The sequence below is a fragment of the Ixodes scapularis genome, unplaced genomic scaffold (assembly GCF_016920785.2).
Source record: "Ixodes scapularis isolate PalLabHiFi unplaced genomic scaffold, ASM1692078v2 PGA_scaffold1__304_contigs__length_218370807, whole genome shotgun sequence".
NCBI lineage: Eukaryota > Metazoa > Arthropoda > Arachnida > Ixodida > Ixodidae > Ixodes > Ixodes scapularis.
In genome coordinates, this window is record NW_024609846.1 from 56,422,232 (window position 1) to 56,435,471 (window position 13,240).

The following is a 13,240-nucleotide window of genomic DNA, read 5'->3' on the forward strand; positions in this document are numbered from 1 at the left end:
TTTGCTTTTTTTTTCGTAACGGCTCTGGCGGGAAAGTGTGCTTCGGTGGCGGCTAGCGAAAATGCAACGATGCGGAGCATTTGCGCACTTTGCGATGGCGACTTCCATGATTTGCGGGAGGCGGGGTACTTAGGCTCTTCATTGTTCAGGTTTCGTTGAGTTGCTTTACATTTTTCTGCAGCTTTTGCCAAATTATTTCGCGACAAACAAAGGCCCGTTATGTCGACTGCACCATGTTGGATAAAACAACAATGATATATTTGTCATAATGTATGACAGGTGGCAGTATAAATATTTGTACTATGCAACAATAGATGACGACACTTGCTCACAAAAGGACTTGTTAAAGCAGATAGTCTTAAGGTGAGAGTTTGAAAGTGATACTTACAAAATGACTTATAAAAGAAATAAAATAAGCAAAGTTGATGAAAATTACTACACATCTCCGGGATAACATTTCAATTAATAAAAAATAGAAAAATGAAAAAAATAATTAAATTTTTTTTAAAATTTTTATTATTTATTTATTTTTTACATTTCTACCTTTTTCAAGGAAGTTACTTATCGCAGAATTTTCAATTTTGGTAGGCCGAAAACTGTGGTACTCCTACGTTCCTGGAACTAGAAGTTATTGTTTTCGTTAAAAAAATGAGGAGAAAGAATTTTTTTTCATGTTTGGTAAAATAAAATCGCCGCCTTCCAGTGCTTTTTGTTTAATGAAAAGAACAGAAATCAAAATCAACCATTGACTCTAGCTCCAGCGAAGCTCAATATGTGAACACAGCTATCCTAAAGAAATCATTGAAGTAGACTACATAGTTTTTGTGAAAAAGGTACATGAATGACATAAATGTATGTTCTGAAGAAAAAAGACTTAAAGAAAATAGAAAGAAAAAATATCAGAACATTCCAGGATTGCAGTCTTTTTCTTGGGCAGCGTCACTGTGGCCTTTCTCTTTGTTTCTTTTGTCTTTTCTGTGCTGTTTGGCTTCATCTGTAAGCTTGTAGTTCGCTTTTCAGGATGATGATGATGATGATGATGATGTCAGTGTAGATACACACAGTGGACCAGGGGTGGCACCTAATTGCTTCAACACTTTGATTCGTGACATGTTTCCATCATTGAAGCAGGGGACGGCGTCATCAACAACTGTCTGATCAGTCTTAAAGCTGCCAAATGTTGTTTTCGGGCATCTGGCCTAGATCATTTGGTTGAGTGCCTCGTTAGCGTTTTGTGTTCTGCCATGAAAACACCACCTTGGACTCCACCAGTCCGCTGATGCACAATGAAGCGTGGTTATCACAGTGCGCATAAACCAAATGTTTTTAAAAAAAAAAACAATTGGATACTGACGTTGATAAGGCAGTATACAAGCACACTGTCATTGTCAGCAGTTGCTTCAAACCAACCATTCAAGTCTATTTTCGAAGATGAAGCACATGACTGTGGCCGTACCTTCTTTGCAGGTCTCTCGGACGATTGTGACTCTCCGTAGCGATTCATATGAAATTTCCTCTTTGCTGTCAGTCGTTGCAATCTTCCCGTTCGTAATATCAAAGAAATCACAGCAGTACCATGTTCACAGTAGCATCAAATACGCTTCGAAGGTCAAACTAAACGTTTGAACGTTTCTACCGCCAATTTCGTTCAAACGCGCTACAAAGAAACCACTAGTGACTGGAAAATGTGCGACGTACAAGAAGAAAACCGTGAAACCGAAACTTTGGTACACACAAAACAAGATTTTTGGTGTGAATTGGAACATTTGTGGAGTTTTCGTGAAACCACACCCACTTTTTTGCTTACACAGAACATGAAAGAAGGCATCAAGAAGCATTTTCCGCATTACTAATCCCCACATGTTATATATGATTTGAAAGCTAAGGAAACAGGCTATAAAAAAAAAAAAGCAAAATTCAAAAACAGGATTTTTGACTAAACAAAGTCTCACCCCACCTTAAGTGATTGAAGATGGTGATCTGATCCTGCAGAAAGGTCATGCCTATTTTAATCAAGTCCAAGGTCAAATGTTTGCTTGCAGAGTAGAGCATGCAGATTTTGTGATATGGAACTAAAAAAAACTAACATTTAACAAATTTATTGGAATGATACTTTGTTGGCAGAAAGTTTCCTTCCTCGTTTTTGGTTTTCTCCCTCATATTTTGTTTTTTCTTTTTACTATTGACTTGGTATGCGTCATACAAAGAAGTGAGTCACTTGCTGAAGATCTCGCGAATATTTGTGGCACGGTCTCCCGACCCGTAGGGTGGGGTCGAAGGGTCTGCGAGGGAATTGAATTTATTCTAAAAAGATACCAATTTCTTCAGACAAAAAGTTTCGAAGATGTACACACGTATGCAGTATTCTATGATGCCCAAGATAATTTTTATGTGGTTAATAAAGCTTTTTTTAGTTTTATATGACAGGGTCTGTTATATGAATGTATTAAAATGTCAAAGTATATGAGGGCTTACTTTATGTCGAATAGTTTATAAATGGAAGAAAAAAAGAAAAGGTTGCAGTATTAGGCTGTGAGGCACTTGGGCTATGAGCGACACGCCAAAGACTCCTTGGGGAAAAGAACACAGGGTTCAAACCCTCGGCTTTGTGCTCAGGAGGCCGTAACGGAACCTCAGCACCTGGGAAGTTCGTAAACAGGTCTTCACGTGTTTAACGTAAAAAGGAGCCATATACAAACAGAATTTTTTTGTCATAACCCATGCTCAATCAAATGTCTTAAATTGCTGCAAAGTACTCATGCAAACGTTTCAGTTGTGACCCTTTTTTATTGTACACATGCAAATGATAAAAACGTCATTGTTTTTATCATGGACATTCAAATTGCTTTCTTTGTACCTGATCTTGTTTTTACAGGCACGGCTCAGATTGGTGTTAGGCATCCAGTTTCTCTGTCACTGCAAACCTTTTTGTAATAGATCTTTGTTGTGTGGGTCGCTCAATATTCACTGCCGCCTGGTCGGTCTCTGCCCCACCCACTCTCCCAAGAAGTTACATGATTGCACCGAATTGGGTAAGCATATTACTTTAGGTCTCAGGCTAGCCCAGCCGTCCCCGATGTCCCATAGTCGGGTCGTCTGCGGTGGGGTCTCCGAGGCAGGCCTCTTTAGGTTCTGCCACTCTGGTCTTTTGGTATCGCTCGGTGGCAGTACTGTCGTCCGACGCCTTCGTTCTTCTGCCGCGCACCATCCGTCTCGCGCCTCGTGCATCACGGCTGTTGGTCTTGTGTCTCTTTTTGACGCTCCTTTTTCCTTTTTTCCACAACTGTCATACACTTTCCATGTTGTAGGTTACATCTCGTTTCTTTCTCCTTCAGATATTTATCAACATTAACACGTGCCACAATATTCATTTACTCGGGACTGATATTTTGTTGACTAAATATTTTAGTTTGTCTCTCGCTGATGACGTCACCCCTTTCGCTTCTGCTAAGGAGATCGGGATGAAAGCGTGGAATCCCCTTGTTCTGGGAAGGCCTTTCGGATGTTGGTAGTGGCTTGCGAGGTTCTCTCATTCAGCGTTGATGTTGTCCTTAGATACCCAGATGGGTTTTACACTGCAAAGGCTTCCCACTGCCCATTCATACAACTCTCAGGGCATGCAAGTCTGGTCATTGAGGGGGCATTGGAGGCTTGCTTTGGCAGCCAGTTTCTTTAAGGTTCCTCCTACCTGATCTCATGGACCCTTTCCATGTGGTGTGGCAAAGAAATGTCGCACTGCCTCAAGGCCAAAATCTTCATGGTGGAAGCAGAGATTGATGAACTTTTTCTTACTCTTGTTCTATGCAGCTGCGCCATCTGTGAAGTAATGAATTTTCGTTACTTCTTTCTGAGTGCATTGGAAGAGCTCGATCACCTTTCTTTGAAACAAATGCACGGCTGCATTATCATGTGTTAGGTCATCAGAAATTATTGTGAAGGTTTGGTGCCGAATTTCCTTTTCGCCTTGCGCCGGGTAATATACAACGTGAATAGTTGCTTGAGTTTTTTTCCAGTAGAAATACTGGGGAGAGTCTTGAACAAGAAAGTTGTAATTTTCAGCAAAATCTATTAGAAAGGTGGCTTGATTTTCGAGTAAATTCTGCTTCTATTTCCGTTAAAAACTTGACTGTTCTTTGGCAACGAAGTGATGGGGCTTCAGAGACAACAGCTGTCTGGTGAGGTGGTTCACAAACTCTTCAGATGGAAGCTGCACCGTTTCAAGTGTAGTGCGGTTTCCGGAGATCCACTTTTTGAATTTTATGGTTTCGGCCTCTTGCACTCTACGAAGATTGTCACCCAATAAAGTTCTAAGACTTTCCAAGCCGGGGCAGGAAAAGCATCGGCCAAACATGCAGTCTTCGTTCTCCATACTGCATACAGCAGAACGTAGTAGCTCCTTGTAGTTGTCGTTTACTCCTGCAGCGTGTAGCAGGAGCTCTATGTTCTGGTGATAGGAGCAGACGCAAACTGTGCGTGTGCCGGGTGCTCCTGATAACACGCACCACCATGGTCGCAATGAGGCGAAACTGGAAAATTTGCACTGTGCGTCTATTGGCTTTTCCATTGAAGAAAAGCCTCCTTGAGATTAATTAGCATTAACCGTTTTTGTTTTCTGCAAATGACGTCTTTTTTTTCCTGGCCTGCTGTAGCTTACTGCGTCATCTTCATAAAACTTTCTAATGGAGGTCTTTTGGTCAGTTTTTGGCGTCTGGTTCCGAAAGTACTCCGCCATTCTTGTGGAGCTTCCTAGCTTCGTGCACCATCCATTTTGTTGCACCAAAGAAATTGGCCACTTGCAACATACTCCCATGGTGCCGGTGCTAAGATCAAAATATACAATTTTTTTAGCTCTTGAGGTTTTGTACCTGAATTTTTTTTTAACTCGCAGAGAAGACCTAGGTGGTCATCCACAAGGGTCTCAACACAAGTTGTACTTGGGACATGAATGTTTAAGCTTCTATACAGCTTTGCTGAAAAAGTGTTTTGCATACTTTTTAGCTTTTTCTTAGCGTAGCTTTGCCGTTGTTTGTAGGACCTCTTAAGGGTAACTTTGGCTTCCCTACGGCAGACAACGAAGCTTTCAAGGATTCAAAGTTTGCATCGGGCTCAAGCGACGTTCCATCTGTACAAAAGTTCCCCTCGTGTTCACTCAACTGACCTGGTGACAGCTGTGCACTTCCAGCCTGACGGTGTCTACCGACCAGGAAAACCGGGAATTGTCAGGGAATTTTAAGACACCTGGAAAAGTCAGGGAATTGTCAGGGAAATTTCCAAAAAAATTGCCGAGTCAGGGAATTTATCCCATGCTCGCCCGCTTACGCTAGAAGCGGCAGGCACGGGCAGGCATAGCCACGAGCGCAGTCAAGTGCGGCGTCGCGACCCGCCCAATTTTCCACGCGCTATGCTTCACACGAGAGCATGTGCGAAACTGGCGACTCGTCGTTGTTTTAATACACTCTAAAGCCACTAAATAAGCTACACTTTAGGGTAGCAACGCTAAAGTATGGCGGCTAAGGAGTTACTCACAGTTACTAGTGAAGCAGAGTAGCAGCGGCAATTTTGTTTAGTTCGTGACTCTAATCAGGTGGTGTTGCTCTAGTACGAGGAGAGACAGTTGCTCTTGATGTCGAGTGTCAGCCCATACAGGCAGGCCGCCTTGTTTTCAGAGAATGCTTCAAGTGGGCTTCCGAAGCCGCCTCATCGTGTTGCTGCAGCCGTTTTCGGAGAGGCAGGGTTGCATACTAGGTCTCGGGAGTCAGCCCACACAGGCAGGCCGCCTTATACGCAGAGAAGGCTTCACGTGGGCCTCCAGCAGTTCCCGGAGAGCACAATGGAAGAAACACTTTGCCACACTGCTTACATATTAAGTGGCTCCACACCTGGAATGTGTGGCTGGCCTAATCCAGAGACAACTTCATCGCAGCTTTCATCTTCATAGGAGTCGTCGCTGTCATCTCCGGCATTGATTTCGATGATGATTGGTGCAACCTCTCTGTCCGACAGGCTGTCATTCTCCCAGAACTGCTTTTCCATCTTCTTAACATGCTGTATAGCAACGGTCCAGTTGTCTTTCGTGACATTGTTGATTGCCTGCTCTAGAAGCACCTTCACATCTTTTAGTTTGAAAGACGAGTTGCTTCGTGCAACCTCATTCTTCACTTGCCCCCAGATAAGCTCAATGGGATTCAGCTCACAATGATAAGGGGGCAGCCTAAGAACCGTGCACCCAACAGTTTCAGCACGTGTGTCCACTCGGTAGCTGAGGAACTTGTGTTGCACTTGGGAGACTAAAGAAATTAGTTCCACCTTGAGCATGTCTTTGTCCCAGTTAATTCCCTTTGAGCTTAGCCATTCTTGGATGACACTCTTGGTTGAAGATTTTGTGGGGACACACTCCACGCGTCTTGAGTGGTAGGAAGCGTTATCCATTACAATAACGCTTCCTGGCAATACCTTGGTCAGGAACAAGTCAAACCAATGTTCAAACCTGTTGCCATCCATCTCGTCGTGGTAATCGCCCGACTTCACTCCATGAAAAATGTCGAGGCAACCTTCCACAAAACCTTGGTCACCCCCAACGTGAGTGACAATCAGTCTGCTGCCTTTGCCAGATGGATTTTTGAGACCGGTGCTGAGGCCGCGATTTCCTGCTTCTCTGGCAGAACGCACCGTCGTGTCGACCCAGATCTTGTTGACGGTGTGTCCGGCGTTGACCCACGTTTCGTCGAGATAATAGATCGCCTTACCCTCTGCTCGAAACTTCAGGATCGAGCGGAGGTACTTCGCACGCCACACAAGGATGTCGTCCTTCTCAATGAGAAGAGAGTTGCGACTCCTCTTCTGCAGCTCGAACCCAATGTCATGCAAAAGACGGTACACAGTCGATAGACTCGGTTCCACGGCGACCTCATCATCCTTCAGCGCTTCAATGAGGGCTTCGGGTATCTTCGTGACGGTCGGGGTTTCGTTCCTTCGAAAGAAGCCGTGCACGCAGGATTGCAACGCAGACAGCACAAAAGAGTCGTACTGGACCAGGCGACGACGGGTGCCAACCGACTTTGGGCGCTTACCAGTTGGAGTTCGAAGGAGCCCGGAATTCGTGATGGCTTCCTTCTTTATGGCAACAACTGTCCGTGCTCCGACGCCAGTATACTCAGACGTCAGCTGGTATAAGTCGTTCCTCAACCTGTCCGGGTATTGTTCTCGCAGCTTGGCGTACACGGAAAGAACCATCTGCTTGCAATCGCTCGAGAGCTTGCGTCCTTGCCGATGCTTCTTCCACAAATTTATAGGTGTCGTGGCGGCTAACTTACGTCTCGACGGCGGTGGAGATGGAGCCATGGAAGCTACCTCAACGATATCCACAAAGGAAATACGCTGAATAATAAAACAGAACGATAAAGTTGTAAAAAATATCTGAACACGCAGAAGAAGAAGAACGCAATCGGGCCGAGCGCGTCGAGCATTCGATTCCCCGAATACAACAACAACATGACGTCACCGAGTTAACCGGACGCGTTCGTAAATTCAACAGAAGTAAAGAAATAGACACTCAGGCTGCAAGTCTTGCGCCGTTTAAGTGGACAGTTTGACGGTACAATTGTTTTATTTGAGAAAAGATGTTAGCCAAGTCGGGAGTGCTGGATTTATTAAGAAAGCAATTCTGTTTGTGAACGACTCACTCTTCCGTGAACAAACGAACGCAGTCAGTAGGGCCTCAGTCACCGCGCAGCGACTGCGTGCGATTCGTATTTTAAAAAGAATCACACCAATAAATTTGGACATATGAAAAATTAAAGCTCAAAACGTGCTACATCATAAGCCCTATTTAAGATGATTGGATTATCACGATTACGATGCTCGTATAGAACTTTTTCTTTGTAGACACTTTTTTGTTTATATTTGTTTCAAAAATGGCGGAGGAGCGCTTCGTGGTGGTGCGACGGTGACTGGCCAATGCGCGGCCTGTAGAGGTGAAGCCTCCCGTGCACAAGTTGGGGTGAAAAAGAGTATAGCCGATACAAGGTGGTGCGAGTCACCACCAGGGTGTAAGATAGACAGGTGGGGAAACGAGAGATAAGTGAGCGACCGAATTGTGTACCCCCTCGGGTTTCTCTTTTCTTGTGGCGCCATCTATGTGGAGCACCGCGAACTCTCACTCTAGGTGGGCGGCCGGTGGCGACCAGCTAAACTGACGGGGATAATTTCTCGTGAATTTTCAATGGAAGACTGTCGTGCTCTCGGTTTGTTTTGCGCACTCTCATAAAGAATTCCATGCAAATCCGATTCCGATTTTTTTTCCTCTCTCCGCAGCGCCATCGGTCGCAAGTCGGGGGTACCTGCAAGCAGACTAGTACACAATCCGGTCACGGCGCCACGGTAGACTTCTATGGGCCGTTTCCCCACCTGTCTATCTTACACCCTGGTCACCACTTACTCGAAAAAGAACAGCTGTCGTTCATTCATCTACCCTCTGAGAGGCGCGCGCCTAGCGATCCATTCGTTTGTCAGATATGGTGCTTTCGCGCTTCCCCGTTAACGCAACCTGGACGCCTGTACACTACGAGCTCTGCCACGTGCTTTGTGGCTGTGGGTTGCGCTTTCTATTGTGTTATTTTCCGAAAGTGGAGGTATGTGAAAGTGACTATGTCGCTGTCGAGAAAGTGCTCCTTCGATCTCAACTGGACAAACCCGGACATATGCACGAATGCAAGTTGGATTCGGCCCATTCCAAATGATCCAAATAGTGCTCACTGTGCAATGTGCTGCAAGAAGTTCTCCCTGAGCAACATGGGGGATAGGGCGATTGCTACTCATCTTGAGGGTAAGAAACATCAAGCTGCTATGAAATATCTGCAAAGCGTTTCCCAGAGCCGAGTCGTATTTTTCAAAACTGCGACAAATGTGGACTTGCCTTCCGCGACAGCAACGGGTGTTTTTTGTCCGGTGGTAACAATAGTGCTTGTAGGGCTCCGGCAATGCGTCTAACCACTGCCACGGAAGCTCTTAACCCCTTTGTGAAGACGTGGGTGGTGGCTTTTTATTGAAGAAGGAAGTCGCAAAGGCCGGGGATCATGTGGTGCTTGAACACTATAACAACTCATGAGTCTTTCTGTTCAGTGGCAGCGTCTGCCTCGCTGTTTCCGTTGATGTTCCCTATGTGTGAGACCGCCAGAAAAATTCAGCTTGGAAAAGACAAAGTGGGATATACAATTTGTCGTGGTATCACCCCTTACTTTCAAGACAAGTTACTAGCAAGCCTTTTTGACGTGCCATATCTGGTGGTTGCTTTTGATGAGTCACTGAACAAAGTAACTCGGAGAACAAATTGATGTACTGATCAGGTGCTGGGACCAAACTCCCTGAAACAGTAAACCCGGGTCAATGCTGTATTCTAAACATCTTCTAAAGTTTGCTTTATCTAACTTAAAGAAAATATTTTACGTTGTGAATAGTGTCTACCTATCTATCATATATTGTGTTTTGGTGTCGGTAGTTGTGGGTCAGGAAATTCAATTAAAATAGTCAGAGAAAACCTGGAAAAGTCAGGGAACTTAAGAAAAACAATTTGGTAGACACCCTGCCTGAATGCTTCATTTCGTCGTGCACACGAATGTTGCATTTCATGCATAGGTAGTTTCCAACTATTTGCTTCGAATAAAGAACTGCGGATTAAACTTTTGAGGTGATCACCGTCGTTCCACAACAAAACTTCTTCTGTAAAAGAAACGGATCATTGGACCGTGGCATCCTGTTAAAATCAAGATCAGTTTTTTTTTCACTTTACAGCGGTTTTGAATGATGCACGTTCTCTTGCTTGTATTTCACTTTACAGTGCTTCTGAAAGATGCGTGTTTCCTCACTCGCATTTTTGCCAGACGTCCAAAAACTAATGCCGTCTGCAAAAAGTTTAGCTTGCCCTTTTGTAAAAAACATTCCTCCGCCTTCAAGTCTTTGTTACTCGTGGCGTGCATCAATTTAAATAAAGCCTCGGAACACTTTTCTTTATATTCTATTAGGATTTGGACTGTTAAGACCAATTATGTCATTCCAAGAAATTCTCACAAATTTAGTTTCGGTTACCTTTCATTAATGTGAGTGTGGCATAAGAGCTGGCCCTGCAATCAGATCCTCCGTCTGCTTTACCGAGCGCACATTGAAAATGAATGGTAAAGGTTTTTATTACTATAATGCATTACCGCTGCTGTTCTAAAGATCAATAAAATAAATTGTAATGGGTGCTCGCTGCGATCCATAGCATTATTGTCTTCACCACTTCAAATGCATTTGCATGTTTTTTTTCTGTCATGCAACTAGCCTGCTCAAAAGTGCTACGCCAGATCACATCTGATTATCAAAAGGAAAAAAAAAAATTTCTTTAATTTCAGACAAGTACCTTTCTACATTTTTGATATTTCATTGATTTGATTGATGTATTCTCATAAATATGAATGCTCACCCTAAAATCGTCCGAGAAACTCGGCGCCTGCACGTACCAATGTCAAATTTTCATCAACGGTGTATTTTAGCGGTGAATTTGACCTTGTTAAATTTCAAAGTGTTGCTTCCTTCCAGTAAAAAACGACACCAACGAACTTGACCGGGTCAACGGCGGACGCGTTCGGGGTCTACTAAGTCGTCGTTAGCGAGCGCCGATGACCTTGGGAAGTCTGTTGGTCTCGTTTTTTACTGGAAGGGAGCAACACTTTGAAATTTTATAAGGTCCAATACATTTTTAATAAATATCTAAAATCTATACGTGCAGCCGCCGATTTCTGAGCGAGCCTCGGCAATGATGTAACCCCACTTCAGGCTGTGGCTGGAGGTCTCAAAGAAAAAAAACAACACGAAATCGGCCACACCCGTCTGTTTTGAGTCTTACGCATGTAGACAATGTTGCAAACATTTTTTTTTACTCGATACATGTATGAAGACAACACATCAAGTCGATTCTTCCCTCTTTCTTATTTAACCACAAGGCCGGCAGATGCGGTCGTGGTAGGAAAACAACTGCTCCCGTTTCTCTTTCTGGGTATGCGCATACAACAAACTGTGCAGCTTAGCCACTTTATCTCAATGTTTTAGAAATATTTGGAAACTGTGGGCGATTCTAACGTTTATAACAACCAAAAAGCAGAAGGCAGTTAGCGCAACAACGCGAGACTCACTTTAGCAAGCAAAAACGTGCGCCAGTGTAACGCACCATAATAGAAACGCTAACTCCGAGGCGCTCGCTCTTTGTGGCACATTAGCGACACAGCAGCATACCTAATCAATCTGCCGACTTGTATTTTCACATCAGTAACAAATAAGGGAACAAAAAATTGAACCTTCCTCGAAGTGGCAACTGCAAACATTCCCACAAATGTAGAAGTACATTCTCCAACATACGTTAGAGAATGTACCTCTACATTCTCCAACAGGAGGTCATGATCTTGATCAGCTTCGACCTCTTCAGGATAAATGACTCAGTATGTTGCGCTGGGCCTTAAGACCTTTCAGTCTTCTTGCGATAAAAAAAGAGGCCTCTTAGCACCTCCTCATTAAAGAGAGGGAGTGCTGGACCAACCCTCATCATTTCAAAACCGTTAGGAAAAAAAAAAAAAATTTGCTGATGTGAGGCCATAACCTTCATGTCACATTTTCACAGTCACTTCTCCGAGCCTTTCTAATGTAGTCAGCGTGCACAGGACCCTTCAATGTGTCGAAACCAGTGTCTATAAAACCGATCTAGCAGATACTTTACAAAGTGTAAAAAGTCTGGAAAAAAAAAAAGTAGAGTATGACTGTCATGACTGGCCTGCATTACATTAGCAGAGTCTCCCTGTCACTCCTTTTAATGTTGCGGGATCATGACTCGCGCCGATTGAACTCGAGAGGGGCACGAAAAAGGGAACGGGCTTTTTTTGCAGGACCGGTGGCCACTGTTGCGACCCGGCACAGGACCCAGGAATTGAAATTAGGGGAAAGTACCCCCTAATTATTAGGGGGTACTCCCTAATGGTTAGGGGGTACTCCCTAAGAGTTAGGGTGTATTCATAATTATTAGGTAGTAATAATTATTAGGGAGTAAGAAATTAGGGGGAAATTAGGAATTGAAATTAGGGGGGGCGTTGAGAATATAAGAGTCTTTGTGAATTAAGGGGGTGCCTTCGGAAAAACAAGGGGGGGGAGTACACTCCCGTAGGGGGATGTAGCGAAATCACTGCCCCGGCACAAAACACGTCCCGTCTCTCTTGTCCCGCCGTTTTTCTGTGATTGCACGTGTTGTCTACATGCCACTAAACGGCACCAATCGCAATCCATTTCACTCAATCATTAAAAAACAAACAAAAAAACACTGCAGCAAAACAAAGCGACGACGCGAACCACGCGGTCACAAGCAGTATGGCAACACGGCAATCCGAGCGGGAAAGAGCACGCCTGTTACCCGCAGCGCCCCCTGCCGTCCTTGCGCGCCGTCATCGCTGCGCCGATCTCCTCCCTTTGTTGCTTCTCGGCGTGGACGACACACTGCCCAGTTCTAGTACACCATAACATAGCTTCTGACACACTGTCGCTGAGGGCATGGATGCTAGCTGGATAACCTCCAGCCACTTCGAGTGTGCATCCATAACCAGTAAAAAAACTTTGCCTTGGAAGGGTCCCACAAAATCTTAGCCTTTTCGGTTAGAGGTGCTTGCAGGTATCCATGTGTAAGATCCAAGACTGTGTAGAGCGTCGCTCTAGCAAGTCCTTCAAACTGGTCATTGATGTTGGGTAAAGGGTATTTCTCCTCCACTGTCTGGGAGTTCAGTATCCTGTAGTCGACCACAATCTGTTTTTCTTCATTTTTCTTGTCAACTACTAGCACACGGCTAGCATAATCGGATGTTGTCTCGGTAACCACACTGAGATTTTTCCACTCCTTAACAATCTTCCGTATTGTTTCCCGTCCTTCGGCGTTTGTACGATATGGCCGCACAGCAAAAGGGGTGGTTCCCGAAGTCTCCACAAGTCCGTTTCCACGACTGATGTGCAACCCAATTCACGTGGCGTCATTGCAAAGCACTCTCTGAATTCATTCAACAGTTCTACTAGTTCAGACTCAATTCAATTACTCAATTTCTAAGTGGTCATTGATGTTGGGTAAAGGGTATTTCTCCTCCACTGTCTGGGAGTTCAGTATCCTGTAGTCGACCACGATCTGTTTTTCTTCATTTTTCTTGTCAACTACTAGCACACGGCTAGCATAATCGGA

The 13,240-nt window shown here is 44.4% G+C and overlaps 1 protein-coding gene across 1 annotated transcript; it reads right to left on the bottom strand.

The window, feature by feature from the left end:
* Nucleotides 1–5,856: 5,856 nt before the first annotated feature.
* On the bottom strand, nucleotides 5,857–6,501 carry LOC120837524. The gene has a single exon (XM_040206952.3). It carries the CDS (start codon nucleotides 6,499–6,501, stop codon nucleotides 5,857–5,859), a length of 645 nt encoding a protein of 214 aa, XP_040062886.3.
* Between the last annotated feature and the right edge of the window lie 6,739 nt (nucleotides 6,502–13,240).

Coding starts and splice junctions, on each gene's coding strand:
- LOC120837524 (XM_040206952.3), bottom strand. CDS start 6,501: ATGGATGGCAACAGGTTTGAACATTGGTTTGACTTGTTCCTGACCAAG.